The sequence below is a fragment of the Polyergus mexicanus genome, unplaced genomic scaffold (genome assembly GCF_030449975.1).
Source record: "Polyergus mexicanus isolate NDT 795.1 unplaced genomic scaffold, iyPolMexi1.0 SCAF_11, whole genome shotgun sequence".
Taxonomy (NCBI): domain Eukaryota; kingdom Metazoa; phylum Arthropoda; class Insecta; order Hymenoptera; family Formicidae; genus Polyergus; species Polyergus mexicanus.
In genome coordinates, this window is record NW_027223331.1 from 2384972 (window position 1) to 2407816 (window position 22845).

The 22845-nt window shown below is 33.8% G+C and overlaps 1 protein-coding gene across 5 annotated transcripts in view; it reads right to left on the reverse strand.

Moving 5' to 3' along the window:
- LOC138937439 (glutamate receptor ionotropic, kainate 2) overlaps positions 1-22845 on the reverse strand; it is a 129875-nt gene that overhangs the window by 41701 nt on the left and 65329 nt on the right. For all 5 annotated transcript variants that reach the window (XM_070303740.1, XM_070303737.1, XM_070303736.1 and 2 more), the window contains exons 3-4: positions 11500-11661; positions 2705-2956 (exon numbers count right to left, since the gene is read on the reverse strand). In XM_070303740.1, the coding sequence (XP_070159841.1) occupies positions 2705-2956; positions 11500-11661 (414 nt within the window). The remainder of the gene's footprint in view (positions 1-2704; positions 2957-11499; positions 11662-22845) is intronic.

The following is a 22845-nucleotide window of genomic DNA, read 5'->3' on the forward strand; positions in this document are numbered from 1 at the left end:
AAGATATCTGGAATAATAAAAGATTATAATGAAGGTCATAGGGTACTTTGTACATAAAAGCACATTTAGAGTACCATGTTCAAGAAATGTGTAAAATGAAAAATAGGATGATCATGCAGAGTAGACCGGTTTACAAAATTAACTCTGTAGATAACAGTAACTACATGCAGTGCTATATTTGAGAATTTATGGCATCGCACAACGATACGTAGAGTACATAAAGCGAGAAAAAATTCTGGAAAAATGAAACAGTTCGTTCTACCTATCATTAACGATAACGTTATACGCAAGATTTCTTTTGATCTCGTTGCAATCATGAACGCAATGGCAATGTAGATAATGTTTGCAAATTTTCAAATATCATTGGAATAACAGTTCTGCTACATATGTTATTATTACTGAAAAATTCAAAATTCTTGAAAAATAGCGAATCCGAGAATCTGTTATTTACAATCTAACAAAAATTTATAAAATCCAGGAAGACATAATTTATTTAAAAAGTTTCATAATATTATTCGAACATTTAATAGATTTATAAAATGTCTCTTATTTCATACTAGGTCAAATAATATAATAATAATTTAATTCAGCACATTTCAAACTTTTACGAGAAAGCAGCAAATGTGTGAGTCTAATTATATTATAAGTGAATATCGCAGCTGTGTTCACTTGAACGATAAAGTGTTAAAATATATTTTTGGACACTCTATATAAAACATGTTTCTCTCAAAAATTTAATCAATGAAAATTAAAAGTGATTTTAATAGTTTCATGTGTCCCTTTATCGTACACAACAAGTATTTACGCCTCGAATTTACGCACATTGGCATGAGCCGTCGCTTTCAACCATCCATTATTTTACGGTCCCGAAAAACGGAACTTTTTACAGCCGATAAAGTTTTAACGAACTGCGAAACACTAGACAGTTATAAATAACTAAATGACAGTGGGCGCGAGGCAGGGCAACTCTCCAAATCTACAAAGTATTCAAGAGGTTTATTCAAAATATCGCAGCGGGTCTCGTCATATCTGAGACTCGTTGATTAAATACATTAAATTATCAGAAAAATTTTACAAATTATTACAAACATTGAAATTGCAAATTGTATTGTTTCCCGATTGACATTGAGATTGTTTAATATTTAATGGCGTTTAAGTGACTGACTATCTTCGCACGTTGAAGTTTTAACGAGGTCGTGAAAGGCGGATTTACCCGACTGATGAATATTTAGGCGGTACTGGGATGCGGGAATGTTACATTTCCCTGGACCGAGCTATAGTCGCGAGGCACTTTCGAAGCGCACGCTTTCACGGACGAGGAATTTTGAAACATCTTACCACATCTTCTCCCTTCGTCGTGAATTTATGGCGAGTTATAGACATCCGGGGACCAGTGCAAAAAAAGACGCGCTCTTTCCATTTCCTCTCGTTTTATCGCTAACGGCAAGGTCCTACTTCGTGCTTTTGTTATACACCACGTTACATCGTTCAATCAAGAACGGCAATTTAGGGAAAATAAGATCGGAGACTTTTTATTTTGTTCCTCGCTGAAACTGCGAAAGGAAGGATTTGTCTCGAAAATATATATGGTGGACACGCGCGCGTGATACCCATTATTAATCCTTAAAATATCAAGAATGTGATACAAAATAGTCACATTAACGCTCGATTGAATTATGAGTTCTTTTTATTTTTAAAAAATCGCAAAACTTCCTCGTATTTTCTCGAAAATCGAATCAATAAATTTCCTCTTTGAATTTTTAGATTTACTGCGACAATATAATCGTTGAATTTTTCTACTCGGCAGACAAATCAATGCAAATACGTCTTTTCGGATATAGACGAGAGTGAGCAAATTCATACATTATCTCGGGATGGCGATTGTTAAAATATACTAATGCGATTCGGAAAGAATGGAAATGGCCGATGACTGCGGCGTATAGATATACGTCAACGGCGCGTCGCGGAATTTCGATGTCGCGTATGGTGCCAGACCGTCGCGGGATGGAAATGGGCGCCAAGAGGACACCACGGGGGTTAAGTTGGCGGCAAAACGTGGGCGAGGGAGCAATCTCGTTTCGGAACGGGCGAGATCGCGAGTTTACATCATCGTATGTAAACGCGGTTACTTCCGTGTGCGTATGACAGGCTGACATTCCGGCGGCGGGGGCGGCGTTCACTTCCGGCGTCTGATTCCGACGTTCTATTTGCATAGGGACGCATCATTCCGACTCTGCGAGAGAAAAAAAAAAGAAAAAAAAAGACTACAAACGTTTGCGTAATAAACCGCGTTGACCGCAGTCAGAATAAGCGCGCTACCGCAGTGCTAACGAGAAAAAAAGAGGATCGCCTCTTCCGCAAATATCTATAGAGTAGCATCCGCGTTTTGGACACGAAGTGCCGGTTGCAAAACGAGTTGGTTTTCGTGGTCTGGAAATCTTTCAGCTCGGCCACTGATGTTGTTGATATTGTCCGCATGTTCGCGCTTGCGGTACGTCAAGCGGTACATTTTTTATTATTAAATATAAAATAAAATGCGCGGATTTAAAAAAGATATTAAGAGGAAATTGAATGAAATACTCTCGTGTTAAGATCGTCGAACATATGTATATGTATACACGAGTTTACTCGAATGCAAAGAATTTCCGCAGCATTTTCTTCTCGAATGTACATTTATATGGTATACATATTGTTCTCCACTTACCGTAATCCTCTTCATAGATAATGGCCACTCTGGTCCAGTTTAGGAAGGACATGAGGTCCTTGAACGCTTTGTTAAGATTATCTGGAGCGGGATATAGGTTAATGCTGAACTCCTTAAAAGTTGGCTCGAAATCGACCCGTGCTTCGAGATGAGGGACGTCCAATGCCTCGCATATGCTTTGTATGTGAGCGCCTAAAAGTGGGTCGGATGGCCCGAAGATACCTTGTACCGACCTGGATAATTGCTTGCAGGCTGCAATCACAAAATTATAAATGCTCTAAAAAATTTTATATTTAATGTTAAAAGAATGTTGTTGTATATATTTAAAAGCCTAACACATATATAATATTTTTTACGTTAAACTGATTCATGTTTGGATTTTACTAAAAGAAAAGCTTAAATTAAAAATTTAAGCTAATAGATATTTTGATCGTTTTTTTCGCTAAATTCTTCACAGATATTAAATATTTTAATATAGGCTATCATAAAGTACGTATTTTTAGTCAATTTAAACTATTAATTTAAACTATTAAGAATAAATATATATTGTATAGACGAATATGACAATGATACCACGAGATAGACGAGGAAGATGTCAATGGGGGCACAGGGGCGTGCTAAAACGGATATTGGAGAACGACTGCCTCTGACACGTCGATTTCATATTTCTAGATGAAGCGCACTTAGAAGTTCTGTATCAGCGAAAGCTTTTGGTAAATCGACGATAGACATTTTTGTGAGGGATCCTCGCTACTATTCTTCCATATAATGGTGCATGATATTATTGCTGTTTTAAAAAAAAGATACATCTAAAGAAATTTTAAAACAATCGATTACCTTTATTGGATGTTTCGTCGCGAACAAATTCGATAGAAAATAATGGCATAAAAATTTTAAGAGTTTGTATAAATATACATTACAGATTATGTGTAACGCAAAATATATATAAAAAACATATGATAAATTAAAACAAATCTTCTTCAATAAGCATTAATTTTTCGGACAATTTAATGTATAATTTAATGAGAATATTTTATTGTTGTTGTTGTTTATAGATTATACATTTCATTAATTTTCTACTTTTATTGCCAGATCCAATAATTAAATTTATCTGTAAACTGTAATTTGAATTAGAGTTTAATCAACTCAGAAAGTGCAATTTGCAAGCAGTTTGCTGTAATCGAGTAACATACCAATACAGAAAACCAATACCAACGTACGATTATTTATGTTGTACATTTATCCATTATAAAAATTAAAATGTGACCAACATGTTGAAAATGAAGCAAATGTAAACGCAAATTGCAGAAACACGATCAAATAATATGTTTGGAACACAATACAACGAAACAACGTGCAACGAATAATTTTTATCGAAGAAAGATCGACGTACAATTTATGAGCTTTCAATCTATGCATTCCGCGATGAATAGACGGTGAATTGAGATACAGTCCTTTAACGTCTCAACTTTCATATTCATTATACTTAAAAAGGGCGAGCTCTTTGAACAGCGTCGTTATTCTCCCTTACATCGCAGATTATTCCTGGCACGCGCTTATAAGAGCGAGCCGAATCGAAGAATAGATAAGTTGGATTTTGGTAGTACTATTTCTGCGTCTAAGAAATCGCTGGTTGGGTTTTATCGCGATATCCTGAATTATTCACAAGCATTTCTTTGTTTTCTGCTGGGAATCATGGCTCGCGGATTCACTGTATTCTACTCACGTTACGGCATATCACAAACACCGTACGTCTTTACGGAATTAACCTTTTCATTTTATCGCATTTTTGTTTACAGAAAGACTGCTAATTTAATTAATAAACGATTTTATTGAAACACTTACACAGTAATAGATGATATACAAAACTAAATTATTTATAATTAGCATATACATAATATTATATGTATTTTTTTAATTTGTTTTTTTTTAATAAAATAATTTATTATTTAACTAAAAATATTCCGTCATTTCTCGTAATAGCTAATCGTTAATATAAAGAGATGATAACGAAGTGAAACAATTATCGTGGCAATAGCGTTGAATTACATAGATAAAGTAGACTAAAGTAGATTTACGCTTCTTTTCATGCCCAGAGAAATAGATCTAATAATTTTAATGGAACAGGAATTTTTTGAAAGATCGCTAAAGGAAGAAAAAAGAAAGAAACAAAAAAGAAGGAAAGCGATTAAATGTATTTGATCTTTCTCTCTCTCTCTCTCTCTCTCTCTCTCTCTCTCTCTCTGTCTCTCATTTTTTATATAAAATTTTTACTATACTATATTATTATTATTTAGAGATAGGTTGCGATAATGATTCTTTCATTGCTGCTTCATTTTAATCTGTTTTATTGCCGCATAATGACGCACACATATATACCATTCGAAATAAATATCGCAAATTTCGAAACGCGCGATTCACACGTATACAGAAGTTGGATCCGAGACATTCTCCCTTATCTCGATAATAAAGGGATATTATTGAGAGTTGCGCGCTCGCTTAGCTCTTGAGAAAACCGCTATTTCGCGCGGAAACGCTTGTTCGGATACGTCTGATTAAATTGTCAGAATGGGGGGGGGGAGGGGGGAGCGGAGGGTTTGTGAAAAAGACGTCGACAAATACGTTGCCGAACGCGCTATTTCGTCGAATGCGCGGTAGCGAAATTTCCCATCGCGCTGCTCTGTCGTTGATTAAATCGAATGCTTCGCTCGACGAGAGTAAATAAGAATCGTTGCCTCGTTACGATATCGCACTTTTGTTTAACGAACCGGCGCTTATCCATTTTGTGGATAATGAGCGTGGCAGTTTCCGCACAAAGAACCGTACCGAAGCTTCGTCATGTCTTTTATAGCTCGACATAATATACGGCGCGATCATCTCCCACAATTTTGCGAATTATCGTAATTAAGAAGGCGATCTGTACGGCGGTCTTAAAAATGTCCTCCCTTTGTATTTTAATTGCTCCAGACGTCCCGTTAAATCAATAATCACTTTGAACGATTACCTTCGTTTAAAAAGATAATCATATTTTATCAATTATATTTATTATTTGGAATAAAGAATATAAACGTTTTTTAATTAAGGAAAAGATCACATTTGATCATTTGATTTCGATATTTTCACACGTAATTGTTAGAGCGAAAAAAAGTGTATCTTATTTTGCATTATTTTAATAAGTAATCTGACTTACAAAGATTTAGTTCATAAATTATATCCTTCGTAAATTCCTCTTGTTGACAAAAAATTTAATCTAATTTGATACAAGTTTACGTTTGCGTAAGTTAGTTTTTTGTGCCCCAAAAAACTAATTAATGCAAACGCCACAAAATTCCGCGGTTTCCCTACGATTATCGTCGTAATACGGATGAAGGATCCGGTAAACATCCTATCTCGTTAGTTTCGTCATTAAAAGTTACGTAAGCAGCTTTGTGCGCTCGTATGCCCGCGAAACTTTTGCGTACGAGGGTATGTGGCAGTTTGAGTTATCAATGAATTAAACTGACTGATAATGATGGGTTGTAAATCCTTTTAAAAAGTCGTCGCAAAGCCGTTAAGGGAGTGACCGAGAGAAAGGAATGGGGTGGGATGGGGTTGTTTATTAGGATTACGAGTGCAACACGCGCGCGCGGTGCTTTTCTGCGTGAACGCGGAAAAATAAAATCCGGCAAAATAATCGTCATTTGGTTAGCTGCACGGCATTTCTAGTCCTCTAGAAAATGGAATCTTCCATTAAAGTGTTCCGCTTCGTTGACTCGGGGGCTGCCGCTCCTTAAAGTTATCCAATCAATTTCCTTGGTTTAGGTCCCTTCCGATTTCTATCTTCCTTTGTTTTCCACTTTCGCAGTGACCCGAACGAAATTATACCTACGACGCAACTTGAAACGAAATTTGCGCCAAGTCTCGTCTCTACAACGTGCATAAGAGTCGACAATATTTTTTTAGTATGAAGAAAAATTAATAAAAAATCCTTGCACTTCCTATCGCAAAAGTAACTTTCATTTCTCCTCACAAAGTGAGAAGTTGAAACGAAATTTGTGCCGTGCATCCGACGATGCTAGGGGGAAGAAAATTTTTCTTGGGCATAGCAAAAAAATATGAACTTCTATTTTAAAATCTTTTGTTATTAATTTTCGATATTGCGTCGAAGTATCATATTTTTAGTGATTAAAAATTAAAATTAATTTTTTTCAGTTTTGCTATTACTAATTTATTGAATTCTTACACACTGTCGTGCTTTACAAAATTAAATACTGCATCTTTAATTTTTTCAAGTAAAATTTCGTTAAAACTAAGCAAACGTAAAAATTCACTTAAAGTGAGATAAAAGTAGTAATAAAATATCTATGACGGTATGTTAAAATTATTGTATCTTATATAAATAGCTAGGAAGAAAGACAATGATCACCTTGCTTTCATCTGTATTGCTTCACCGGATATTGTGCTGAGCAAGTAGTTGCCTTGACAATCGATTAACTCGCGCTTCACTCGGTTGTTCAGTAATACGTCACAATACCTCGTAATCCTTACCAGATGCACTCAGAAATGCATAGAGGATTTTCTCGAATTCAATTTCCTGCCGAGTCTATTCCTTGCACCGACGCAACAGACATTGGAGAAAATAAAGAATACGTATAAGTAACAATTTTCTCAGAGATAAATTTTACAGGACGTGTCTAAAAGCTTTTGTAAGATGCAGTTCTTTTATATTTAAAAGCTCTCTGGCTCGATATAAGACCGAAATGTACGAAAACATCGTATTCATTTATTTCATCGGAAATTCCAATGTAGAGAAATTGCGTTAATAGAGTTAAAAGCAAAAATAAAACAAACAACTAATACGAATTAGAGAATTTCTGTATATGATTTTTCTGTACAAAGATATGCTTATTTTAATCATCAAAAAAATATCAAAAGCGTTTTAACCTTTTCATTCGGAAATCCCTGGGATACGCAAATATCTCTCTAATGTCTTTTGCCTCAACGGAATAAATATTTTGGAGTGTCAATCCATTTGAAAATTTTCGCACGAGAAAATCCAAATCGTGGACACATTAGAGTGAGGATAACAACGACTGCGAGCTGCGATTGCTTTTAGTTAGAATGCATCGCGGCCTATTAGCCGGCGAGTCAGCCGAGTTTGCGCGCACGCAACATTAAATTCGTGCAATGTTTGCGGGATGGGAAAATGTGTACAGGTCCCGTATCTTTCCGTCCTCTTTTGCATGGGAGATTTATCGCGGGGTAAACGCCAAAGACAAGTTGGGAAAGTTGCGCGGTTCGACACGGCTCAGCCCCGTTCGCGAAAGTAGAAGGAAGCTGAGCAATCTTTTCAGCCGCACCTCATGTCGTTTCAAACATTCCGTGGAGGAAAGAGCGCGTCGGTTCGCGTTACGCACAATGGGATTCCATAGACATATTTATGATCGAATATTTTCTTCTTAAAGAATGGCCTAAGAGGGTGTAAATGGTCACCAGTGAAGTAGCGGGATAGCATTGCTATCAAGATATAAATATAACATCCATTTATCACATTTATGCATTATGTATTACGTACTTTGATATATTTAATTATTCACAGAGAAACGAAACACGCACTCTCATTTCTTTTAACGGAATCCTATAAAAATTTTACTTATATAACTTTATTTAAATTTTATTGTTATAGTTTTATTTATATTGTGACATCCTTTAAAAAAAAAAAAAAGAGATAAAAAACTCTCGAGAGACATTTCAGTGAACTTGGGAATCGCGACATAAACACGGGTTCATCGTGATCTTTTTTATCTTGCTGGTTTAGTGGGTTAAGGATCTTTTGCCGTGCTTCGGGAAGAAAATTTTATGTGTTCCCTGGATAGTTCAATAATTTAATGCTCGAGTGTAATCGTTGTATCATATTCACGAGCTCTATCTACACATCCGCGGTTCTCCAGCTATATGCTCTTTCCAATTTACGGAGCCTTCTCTGTGTTACTGTAAATTTTATCTCACCGAATGCTGATTGTACGGATTCTTGTCGATTATTCTACAACATTTAACATTTATTAAATTATATATGGCTACACATTTATTTCTTCCGGACAAGAAAATAATGTTTTTATCGTAAGCTCGCGAAGCGCTTGAGAACCGTTTGACACAAATCAAACATTTGGAATCTTCGCGCGATACGATGTAGAATTTTCTAAGAAAACACATTCCGGAGAGACATGGCTCCCGCGGCAAATTCATAACTTTCCAGCCGAGTTGCCGGTCGCGCGAGATTTATCTTTCGCGTCCGCGATCGCGCGAGAGACACTGTTATGGTTTCGGCTCTCGTAATCGATCCGGTTTCGTATTATTTTACATAAATCTGAAGCTACACCATGTCGCGTGCGACGTTCTCGCTCTGTAATTCACGCTATAGCCGGCCGCGCTAACTGAATTGCTTTCGCCAGGCTTCCTGCCAACTTTTAAGCTCGCGTGTCAAAGGCACGAGCACCGACATGAGATTCACGTCGCGCTCCAACCGCCAGTCTTTTGATCGCATTAATATAAAGATTTAATTAATTAATCTGTTGGTTCTAGATACAGTATTACGTCACTATTCCCGACCGCCAGTTCACATGCACGAGCAAATTATATCGCGTAAATTATAATTGCATGAACTAAATACATGTTAATTTATATTTTCGCATCTGGCGTCACATGCAAGATATAAATTTACGTCATATTCTAAACTAGCCCTTAAACGTGATAATTTGCTATGATCATTGTACACAATTAGCGATTATCAGTTTGTGCGATTAATTAACTCTCGTCATAGATGATACGTAAATGTATCGCGGCGATAGCTATTTATCCGAGCAAGCTATTTATCGCGCGATTTATTTGTTTTTAAAATAAAAATCAAAGAGAGAGATTTAAGAATGTAAAATCGCGATATACATTAACAGTTTATTAATAATTAATTTGGATTACAATTGTCGGGGATATGATGTTACATTTGCTAACAGATAGTACAAAAATACGCTCTAAGGCGATTACTATCTTGTATATATTATAACATATACTATAACATAGATATACAAATAAATATTTTCGAGTTAAAATTAAAATTCTGCAGAATGTAATATTTGAAAATATATTATCCTCTTATTGACTTGATTGCACGATAGATTTTGTTAAAATAAATCATGCGGATAAAATATGCGCGAACGCTCGAAATATACTTATTATTATCAAACAGTCGATGATGCCTTTTCATTTGTATCACTCGATTCGATGGCTTGTATATTAATTCGCGCTGTCAAAAGAAACGAATATAAGTTATACTTGAATAATCGAAAATTGGAGACGAAAAATTTTAAATGCTAAATATATTCGCGATTCCAAATACATTTACAGTAATATTACCCATAAATATCGCGACTTGTAAATTTCATTCCGTTTCTCTTCAATTCCTCAAATGAATCTATTATGCAAACTTACTTCAATAAATAGTCGTCACTATATCATATATGTGTCATTTTACTGAAATTTATCGCATTATTAGTCAATAAGAGGTCGATATATTTTCGAATAAATATTGTCCTTTACGGAACTATAATTTTAATTTGTATGTTTATTCAATTTTGTGAATTTTGTAATATAAATTAATATTTGTACTAGAGAACCAAAGCATACAAGTATTTGTTAACAATATATATATAGCATCGTATCTTTGCGATAGCGATCCATTTTACATAAGTGTTGATGTCAATGTAGTGTAAGTGTAGTAACAATGCCATTACTAGCAACAGATATTGTGTTATTGCGACGAGTGGTGTGTAAATTTGATCGCGCAACTTTCGAACGCTGAACAGATCGTAGCTTTAATCATAGTTTCCGCATTATTCCCATTTGCAATACACATAAAAAGTTTTACGTCATGTACGATAAATATTGTTGAGAATGTCGTGAAAGTTGTTGAGTGGCTGTTATAGTTTAATTAGCGTAATAAATAATAATTAACCGTGTTTTCGTGCTTGCGGCATAGAAGAGCAGCCAAGAAGAAATATATAAGAAAAGAGAGAAAAAAAAAAAACATTCGGTAACAAAGCAACCCCGGAGCAAGCAATTTAAAATTAATTATTTAATTTATTATTTGTTTCTGTATTCAAAAGGCTTATTGCTTTATCTTTAATTAAATTTTTCAGGATAAAAGTAAAACGATAAAAAGATTTTAATATTACACACTTGTTACTTGCTTGGAAAATAAATGACACTGCAATTATCCGCTATATTAAATTGGCTGTGTTATCAATTACTGTCACTGCTTTCTAAACCATCGTCGTAAATCATGTCGTATCTTGTAAATGCGAGTTTACAAATCACAATTAATTAAAAATTAACGCTCTAACAAATTAACTTTTATTATCCTGTACCTAACCTAATCATTATTTTTTTGTTCGTTAGTGACTTTGACGCAATTTTGAATATTTTTCATTAACTTGTAATTCCGAATATGCTGTAAAATTGTGATAGCTAACCAGTTAAGAGGTAACACTAACGCAAGGAAGCATATTACAGATAGTGTCGGTCTCTTGTCGTCTATTCTATCGGTTCGTATTAGACAATGAAGTCATGCTTTATCATCATTCCGATTATCGATACGTTCTCATATAGAGAATTGCACTCGAATTCTATTGACATAAGCTCACGAGGGAGATACAATAGATAACTGCTCGTGTAAATTTAATATTACCCTTATAACATAATACTTCTCATTATTTCTATTTCTCATATTACTTCTATCTTCTATTAGTTTATTATATTCGTACCTTTTTTAGACGTGCGGAATGAGTCGTCTTTAGGCACATATTGTATGTCGTAAACCAATGTCGTATTTGCCAGGAGAGTCTTATCCTTGTTGATCTTGTAAATGGCGTACTTGAACGCCAACTCTGATGGGCTATCCTTTTGATCCTCGGTAAAAATCGCTCCTGCAACAATTTGAATAAATGTCTTCTTTAAACGTGCTGGTCTTTTATCTCATATCCGAGATCCTATAATATTACATATACAATATATCCACATGAATTATTAATATCATATATGTATTTACCATTTAAATAACTGCGTTGTGCGTGATAAGACATTATTTTTAAAAACGCAATAACGATATGTAATATATAGAATATCCATTTCTTTTTATTTAAAAATGATATAAAAAATATGTTAGATTATATATATATATATATATACACATACTACATACATATATACGTTTTGAAAACATAATTTGTGAGAGAGAAATTGGTGAAACTTTGAAATTACCTTTTGATCAAAAGTAAATATGTATTTAGCATTTAATTGATCACACATATAATTTATTAATTTTATTTAATTAAAATCTATTACAGTAAAGAATGATACTGAAAGGAATCAAAATTGATCAGAGCGGTTCTGTTCGTGAATATAATTTTCTTACAAAGAGGCCTTTACCTCGTGACTCTTAATAGGCGAATAGCAAATTTCAGCACGTTCGTTAATTGCACGTTCATTTTGTCGGTGATAGGAAGTACGGAATTTTATTTCGGAATTACATTATATCTCTTGAATCGCGAATGAAGTTTTCCCGGGGGGAAATGCATCTACGCCAGAAGTAAGATAGAGTTGGTAACACGACGAATTTGAAAAGAAAATTCCAGCTTTGCTAAAAGAAACTGAATTCATTGAAAGTTATAAGTTATAACGGAGTTCGTGAACTTGCAATAACGACCTCGTCCGTATCTGTCATACATATCTGCATACATATACAATATACAACGTTAAGGTATCGCGCGATTCTCCCCTAGATTTAATTAATGACTTCATCATGGGCGCAGCTCACTTCGAATGCGAGTTTTAATTAAATTCGAATAATTACCGCGGCCAAAACCGCGCTTACGATATCAGAAAGTACTTCGGTGAAAACTACTTCTCGTAAATTAAACGTTGAATTCGCGTCAAAAATAATCAATAATAAAAATTACATTTTATATTACGTAATTAATAAAATCATTTTATCATTTACAATTAGTATAAAATCGTTTCACGTATTTAATAAAAATTAATTGAAATAATTGATAATTAAGTTAAGCTTGAGGAATAATAAGATAAATGATAAAATTATTTTGTTAATTAATTCGCCAAATGAAATCTACCTTACAAATATTACATTTTTTCTCAACTCTAATAACATATCTTTCAAGGCAATATTGAAGAAACATCGGTTGCAATCAGGTGAATGTAATTTGAGAAACGAAATAACGATTAAATGCTTCTTTATTTACTTGTTGATGCATCTTTAAAGTGTAAGTATCGATTCAAATGTTTCGCTGCTGCTGAAAACTAACACTTTTATAAAAATATACGAAAAATATAAGGAATAGAACGCGCGCGCGAAACCATAATTGACAGCTTTTAATTCGTATCGTCCTTCATTGTCGCTCATTAAGAAATTTCGACGATGCAAATTTCTACTCATTCAAAGATAGCTTAAGCAAAAGCACTTTACCGCTCGAAAATTGCTTAAGCCGTTATATCGATTTGCTATTCTTTACATCGCGGCCATTTTTATAATCGCAGTAGTCAACTCCATACTTTCAAATCTCTTTTTTGTCTTTCTTATTCGAATTGGCCGAATAAAATGTTTTTCAAAAAAATAATACATTTTTCCACATTAGCTTTATTGCGATTAATCTATCTCGAAGTAATCCGACCGTTAATCCCCCGAAGCGCTCTTCGCTAGGTAACTTCAATTTCCCGGCTTTATCTTGCAGCACGTGACTGCTGCAGCGTTTGAGTTTTTATACGAGTGGTCATTTCTTCTTTTATAAAAAGAAAGGGTTTTTTTTTTATAAAAGCGACTAGGCACATAATTATTTTGATATGAAAATATTTCTAACATACTATTCTAATATACTTATGTGCGTCTTCGATATATTGTATTAAAAGTACTGCACACATACATCACTTATAATAATCTAAATTGCAATAAAGATTTTATTACAATATATTACTAATTTATAATGACATATAAAATAAAACAATTAAATTTGAATAAAATTAAAATCTGTCGTATTTAAGTCTATGATCATTAAATATAGTTTAATATATAAATAATTTATAAAATATGTATAAAATATATTTATAGTAGAAACTTATACATTATTATATAATAAGAAAATTATACATATATAATAATTATTGCGATTGAAAGCGCGCTCGTATTTGTTTGTGTTGCATGAAAATTTTTCTAGTTATTTCGTTTCATCAAAATATACATTCATTCCGAAAAAGCTTCTTTGCTATTCTAAATTCTTATACAATTATTAGAATATTATGCAGTAATATGAGAAGTTGCATTTAATCATAATTCGTTTATAGACATGAAAATTTATCACGCTCGAAATTCTCAAAGATAAAACTCTTCTGTCGGCGAATCAATCTTCGTCACTCATTTGGAAAGAAGTCAGTGATAATTACACGAAGCCAACTACTTTTTTTTAAACGATGCCATTGGCGGGAACTATTTTACGCGAATATTTAAACTCGAATATTTGTAATTCTTGAAGACATATTCTGTTTCAGATATGCGCAGAGTAGGGTTATTTTGTGTGAATGTCAATCTCTTTATAATATTATGTTAGAAACATTGTTAAAATTTTTCAACATTTTCAATTTTCATCGATTAATCTTATTTCTATCAAAATCTTTATAAAGTTTATTTACGAAATTTTGCATTCCTAACATAGTTTTTAATTATAAATTACATATAGTTATTGTTTAATAAATTTTCTGCTCTCTTTCTCAGTCTCCCTTTTATATTAAGCGTTCAATTAAACAGTTGCGCTGATAATACTTTAATATTATTTGACAGAAGCTTATACTGTACTTAGCACGTAGTTATATGACGGACATTAACGTGTCTAATAACCATATCTGAATTCAATCGCATTACAGCAATTGTACATACTCTACAAGAGTTGAATTGTTCTCTCGAGTACCGTGAAATACAAGAATAGCCTGGGTGTTTTGATGATGCTGCCATTGCCGTTAGCAACGATCAGCACGAATGACTCTCTTAGGCATCTATCGTCTCTTTTTGTATCGAGCAGACATTTTTTTTTCGTATGTCGTGCCAATCATTGTTCTGGCAAAAATTCGCGTGATCATAATGAAGCAGGAATGTCAGCGGGGTATTGAATATAATAAGATTTCTACAAAATTCATTTATCGAAATCTACAAAATTCATCGATTTCATTTCGGTAAAAGATGATTAGAGTACACATATTTTACAATTAGTGAAATTTAAGGCAACACATATCGAAAGGAATCATATTCTTTTTCAGTTAAAGACACTTTTCATTTATATTTTTTTATTTTATTTATATATATCTTCATTTCTCCGAGAAACCATTTGTGGCATTATATGTTTTGTAAAAACTTCTGTACTCCTGTACTTTGCTGTCATCGGGCTCACAGTGAAGCCTCTTTTCAGAGAAGTATAAATGCCAACTTTTATTAAAATGGAACGCGCTTTCGACTTGAGAAAAATCGAAGACAGCTTGAATATATTATTCGTAATTTGTTCGGTGCCCATTGAGAGAATAATAAGTCTTCGGAAATCATAGATGTTATAAATTAATAGGATCCATGCTTTTCAGAAGCGAAAAATAATCAGAGAATAATATTTTTTTAGATAAAGTTTTTCATTTTTTTATATCATTACAATACATACTTTCATAGTAAACATATAATTACAATGATTCTGTAGAGAAAATAAAAAGCGCCTTTCTATTGATTAACCAACTGACCTATGCGTTAGCAAGGCTTCGAAAACAAAGCTATAGATTACTGTTCTATTAAATAATCTGTAGTATTTTTTATTATTTTTATCGCAAGAAAAAAATCTTAATATTTATTTGATACGAGAAATAATTTTTTGAAATAAGTACTAATCTTATAAATGAAATAATGTATAAATAATTCACCAAACGATAGTTTTTAAAGTTTTATATGTTGATAAGTCTTTTAAAGAAGTTTTACATTATATAGAACACAACACATACACAGAAAAATATCAATAGCATATTATAAAAACCATAATATATAGTTTTGTATTGCTGGATATCAGTCGACATTGTTTACAGATCCCTGATAAAATAGATTATTTTATTGGATTTTCCCAATTATTTGTGTAACTGTGGTACTTTGAATAGACCCTACGTGTATTTGTTAATAAATTTTCCCGCAATATTTTACGAGAGCGCGGCTGAATAAATTACTGGAAAAACCGAACGTAAGCACGGAGAGCACAGTTGTATTTTCAAAATGTTCATTAACATTCATGTTTTCAACGATATTATCAATATGTTGATTATTCTTGTCAGTTAATATCGGATAGGGGAGATACTCTGCGTGTGATTATACGTTATCATTAATAATTATTTCGTTTAACACACAGCTAAATTGTACATTGAACAAATGCCTCGTTCGGGATTAAGATTTTAACAAACTTTTTATTAAATTTGATGGCACTGAATATTCATTACACGAGCTATTGATATGAATAAAATACGTATCATTCTCGTGGATTGAATATAGATAAAATGATTAAAATAATTATATAAAAAATAATCAAGTTAACTGAAATTTCACTTATATATTCCACGCTTTAATAGTGAAATAATTGGAAGCGAATAAAATTTTCTAATGAAGTAATAATTCTGCGTGTGCAATATAATTATTTATAAATTATTAATTTTATAAATAAAATATACAAACATAAATTTTGTTAAACATTAATTAGAAAGAAGATATTTTATTTGAAATTATTGAAACTTTCTCGACGATCTGACATATTTGAAATTAATATATCTTCTCTTCTTCCTCTCTCTCTTCCTCTCTCTCTCTCTCTCTCTCATTATTATAAACATTCTGTTTATTAAATGATATAGTTTATTATTATATAGTTTGTTATCATATAGTTTATTATTATTATTTATGTTTTGTTTGAAAACGAAATGTTTTTTTATTTTTTATAATAAAATAGAAAAAGTAGAAGAGATATATCGAAACTTGCAAAGTCTACTTTTTACACGTGGTCGATAATAGATGTGACAAGGTGGAAGGAGTTAACATAGCCGCGTGAATTGTTATAGACGTGCTAAGACCCGTACGATGAACTTGGACAAGGCTTGCATATAAGTTGATGCATATAATTAGTCGCACAAGTTGTCGCGAACATTCTGGAAATTTCTATGAACATCGAGCCAAGATTGACATAACGTAATTTTATATTAATAATATTCGCATTAATTAGCAACAATTCTGTGATGCAATTAGCAAACCTTGCGATTTATTTCATATTAGTTTAACGGACATAATTGTAACAATATACAATAGATAGAAAAATATTTTTCTATTAGAAAAAAATCGGTTTTTTAACATCTCTAATCTTTCCACCGTTCTCTACGAGCATGCATATATTATTTAATAGAAATTTCAATGGTTTTTGTATGTTGATATCAACGTGATTTTTTTTGCTGTTGTATCATTTTGTACAAATGCGCATATTATTTAAAAAATATTTTTTTCTTATACAATATTTAATTTGATAAAATAATATTTTATATTTTATGAAATAAAATATCTTTAACTTAAAAGTTTTTATATAAACATTTATTTAAAACACTGAGAATTATTCATCTTTAGAAGGCAAGGAATAGTCAATCAATATGTATAATTAAATATTTAATAAAATAATGAATTATTTTTTAGTTGCTCGATAAAGAAAATTATAATTTCTTGTATTTTTTTTTGTTAAAATAGCGCACTTTTGTGAAATTTATTCATCTTAATTGCTGCAGTAAACAAGTTAAATAAATTCTAATCTAGAGAAGTTGGAGGCATCTTTTTACATTCGCTTTGTTAAGGAGCTATTCTCCTTTCTATTTAATTATTGTAAGTTGATAAGATTCTCGCTTTTCCAATGAAAGCTTCTTGAAAGTTGACGTTGCAGATTCACTCGTCGACAGTTTCGCCTACGCTATTATCTTTCGTTATCGCTGCTCATTGATCCGGTGCGGCAAACTTTGTAAACTTCGGACAACTGTCTATACCCACGTCGATCAGACAAATCGGCACTCAGAGGAGGTGACTTCGTCCTTTCACCCGCTTCCGATAGCGGCTTGGTTCTAGCTGGTGAGGCTGATACGCGTTTCTCGGTAACATAGTCGGGTACTTGATTAAATTTGTTTGCTCAACATCTCTCTTAGCGTGCATTCGTGGGGTGGCACGCATGTCGAGCCGGGTATTAAAACAGACAGCGCCGATTCCGCAGCAACAATGGATACACGTTTGATTATTTGCATGTTCTTGGATTGTCTTGACGATTTTATGTATAAGAATAAATATATAATAAAATCTACAGAAAATGTAACGAATAAAAAACTAGATAAAAGAATGTAATTAATATTTTTAATCTTAAGAATAATTTATGATATAATAGAAATATTAATATAATTATTAAATTAAAAAAAAAAAAAATATATATATATATATATATATATATATATATTCTATTTATGTTGACAAGTCACGGTATTGATGGACTATTTATTCATTGTTTCTATTAAAGATGAATAATATTTATTTTTTCTGTTTTTAAATAATATAATGCTATTTTTAAAAAATGTCTTTGAAATAATAAAACTGGCCAGATATAGGTAATATAATTTTCAATTATCCTTTAATGCGATTGATAGCGTAATGGAACATTCGTGCATTTTAAATACTATTTATTTTAACTTCATTTACAATTTATTTATTGAAGCTATTCATACCCGGAGTCTCATAAGCACGAAGCTTCTTTAACTCGAATCTCCTTTCATTCGTAGCCTTCCTCGAGATAGCAAGAAATCTCGAAGGTGTCTGTAACGAATAATATCTATAGATTCATCTTTAAAAGTAAGTCTTAGCGAACTAGATACGACCTCGGGATTTTTTCCAATAGCATTGAAATTTGAACGCAGGGAAAAGAAATTTTTTGCAACTCCTTTATTCTTCAGATAAATTGTACTCGTTTTTACAAAATAAAATGTTTAGCTTTTCTATTAGATTTATAATACAAAAAAATAGAAAAATACGATACATGTTAATAAGATTAAATTTGTATGTATAAATATTAGGTAATTATTTTTGAAAACAGTGTTAAATGGTTATTTACAATGTTGTGTTGATAAATTTATCAATGTTTTTTCCCGGTTTTATTTTTTTTCCATTAACGGAGATCCAAGTCTCACTTCTAACATAATATAGTTTTAGCCTTTAGCGAAGATATGTGCTTTTTCATTAACCTGATTATAGGCTCGAGATCTCTCTGAATAAGTCGAATCTATACTGAAGTACAGGAGCGACGTAACAGTCAACGATAAATTAGCATGAGAGGTATATTTTAAAATTCTGCCTTATCAAATACATGTAGCACAAATAATTTTTATCAAAGAAGTGTCAAAATATTTTTAATATGTCAGTAAAAAAATTTTTTAGAAACTGGATTTAATAATAATAGATTATTTATTTTATTTTATTTTTTACTTTTATATATCTATTTTTATTTTATCAAAATTTTTTTAAAATAATATATTACATATTAAAAATTTTTTTATTCTAAAAAATGAGTGCATTATAAGAGAAGATTGTACAGTTGCTAATTTGTAATCTTGCAAGTTGAAAGGATATGAAACGTCTTTGGCGATCCGTCACTGCTCGGAACGGGTACGAGATGCATTTATCAACGTTCTGTTGCCGGAGATGAAGCTCAGAAAAGATTTTCTTCTCTCAAGTTCCGGTAGCCGTATGCTCTCGGCCGAACACATAATCGCAATTGACTTTGAGCGATTTTGATTCTAAAACGCGCGGATTTATCATTAAAGTCCATTGTTAACAGAAAAATTGCTGATCAAACAAGACGTTAATCTATGGAAGTATGTGCTCTCTATTTATAATTTTATTATTTCTTCTAGCTTAAGCAATGTTATATTATCAAGAAAGATAAAAAAATAAAATTACACATCTGAGAAAATATCAATCATTATATTTTATGTTCCAGCTTTGTATAAGAAAATCTTGACATTTTTATATTTTTTTAACTTAAAGTGTCAAATAATGATAATTGCGCGATTCGCAATTCCCGAAAGGCGCATTAAACAAATCGCGGCTTTATTTGTTCTCAATTATTTAGTTTGGTGCAATACAGAGCGGCCCCGGATTAAATATCGATTGTTCAAGCGAGACAATACCTTGAGCATCGAAAATGGCCCACGGTGTATCCATGAAAATAATTCTCCGGAAGAGAAGAGAGAATGAGAGAGAGAGAGAAAGCCTTGTATACCAGGACTTGAATTATCGCAGTCCCGACGTAACGCCCAGGAGAAATACGGGACACAACCGGAACCGATAATGCACGTCCGGTATAAACGCGAGCAGATACCTGCGTCGGTTCGACGCTTCTATGCGTATGCAGAGTTATCGGCGGATCGACGGGTTATTGTTCGATGGATTAACAACTTATTACGTCACCACGTTGTGCATGCAAGGCGAGCGACCGGATGTGCTATCGGTTACCGTTAATATAATTTAAGTTTGTTTTAGACGATGCGTTAAAATCTAAAAGATCGAATAGTTTGGTCCGAATTTGCGTATAATATTGAATTTCTGAATTAAAATCAAATAGATCGTTGTATGTTATATGAAACGGACTTCTCGACAATTTTTACATATTGTACGGGATAAAAATATGCAGTTGTTGAAGCCGTGATCAAAGAAGGCATCGCGTGACATCGGAAAACTCGACGATAATCGCGGGAAATCGCGCGCTAATTAGCGCTCGCGATTACTAACGCGCGCCGGAAAATTGTCAGATCTCGCGTGACTAATGAGCGACTAAGTAGCTCAAGATGATCTCGCGAATGCGGAACTAAACTTGGAGAACGCGCAAGGGTAGAACGAAGCGCACCGGCGTTAGCGATAAGAAGTTCTCCTCTGCGTTGAACTTGTTAGCCTCCGTTTTCTCGGCGAACGAGACGCAATCGCGATTTCCGCCCGTTGCACAGGATTATCTACGTCGCGGCGAAACCGCTTACGAGGTTAATTATTAGCATTTACGACGGTTTATTAACGCTTCCGCGTGATAAAATTCCGTTGGTTCGGCCAACTCGCGATTCCTTTCGATTTTCGATCGTTTTTTTGCTCGAAATACGAGGAGAAGAAATAAAAAGACGCAAATGTATCAAAATAATTAATAAATATATCGAAGATATAAAGTGGAGAATTGAAAACAATTTTTTTCCGAAATAATTGCAATTATTTGTAATTATATCAAGTTATAGTATTATTTCTACTGCATATATGACACTGCAAATTGTGGAAGATTAATTTAATTAATTACAGAACACATGATCGAATCGATGGGATAAGTTCGACCGCGTTTAACTTACGAAAATTGAGAAACTGCGCGATTAGAATTTAAGAAAAATTTATATCTCGGAATTTAATCCGAATTTAATTCGGAATCTTTATTAGCGACACGTGCGAGGTGACGATTAGATCTCATTCTTCGGTCGTTACGGTTATAAAAGGATAACGTAGAGAATCCTCGGCGATTAGCATCCGCTTAGTGAATGTAAGAACGCTATTTTCAACTGCAATTAACGGCCTACGAGTTTGCGGAAACGGTCCGTGCTCACGAACGCTGACAAATTAATACATTTTCCTAAGTTTTCAATGGCGCTTCTCGCAGGACCGAGGTGAAAAAAGTCCCGGGAACTCTTCGTGCCATCTTCGTTCCCGGAACGCCAAGCTGTTCGGAGAGGTAACTTCAATAATTGCGATGCTAACTTATCGTTGTCTTTAATTCGACTGTCTTCCTCCTCGACTTGCTCGACGATCTACAGGCGAGATTCCGTTCGCGAAACTTTCTCGTTCCTTGATTACGCGCTTCCCCTCTCTCTCTCTTTCTCTCCTCTCTGTGTTTTTGCTCGCGTATAGCTCGCGTGGCAGAAGCAAAATGTCTCCAAATAGAATATAACGCCTGTTCGCGGGGATATAATTATTTGTTTGTCCGCAAAGTCACGTTGATGTTACATCTCTGCGACTGTTACAGCGAAGTTATATCACACTTCGCGGATTTCGTTAATCTCTTGCGCCTACGACGCGGAGTAGTTTTCATAGGATCGTAATTAAAACTTCCCCCGTCGCATTCGAAGTAACATCCTTTTTGGAATTATTTTCAGACGTTCAATTAGTACCGTGCACATCTATATATATATATACGTTCTTCTCTCTGCACTTCAAAGATAAATACGCTCTTTTCACGTTACATCGATCGATATTTTAATGATTTATTCTTAGAATGAGCATCGATTATTTCACCGCAAAATAAAATATCTACAAAGTAAATAGCCATCCTAAGTCTTTATCCCGGCGTGATTTACGATATGTTTGTCGCTCGTTCGGTTTGGCATTCGCATGTGGGTGATGACCGATAAAAATGTCCATTTGGAAGCTCGCGAGAGCGTTTCGTCCGACGTTTGCGTCGAATAAGAATCGCCGATGATGCACGCCCCGCTTAAAGCAATCGTACGTATCGACTTCACGTATATCGGGGGGATACGAGATCTCGCGTACATATACCGCAACGGCGAAAGTGCCGGCGCCGCAATATTGGCGGAAGCCGGGGGAGGAAGGAGGCGGTCAACCTCCGCATCCGTCGAGATTTATTCGCAAAATTGTGAATATGGTTCCGTCGAGGATGCTCCCGCCTATAATGGTATGCATGTATCACGCATATGCCGGCTCCGCTGAAACTTTTACGGCGCGATACGCGTTCATCTTTTATAGCGGTATCTTCATATCCCCCTTGGTTGCCTGTTCCTATTTCATGCCACGCGATTTCAATCGCGTGCCGCGCGGTAATCTAACGCGATCTCTCAACAAATATCTCGGCGGAGATCCCGACGGAATCCGCGGTTCGCGATTGCGTACAAAATTAATTCATCGCCCGCGCGCGCAAATTTACTCAACCATTAATTCCGCGTCGAGAATGAAATTGAGTAGCTTTCGTTGTATCAAAATTCCA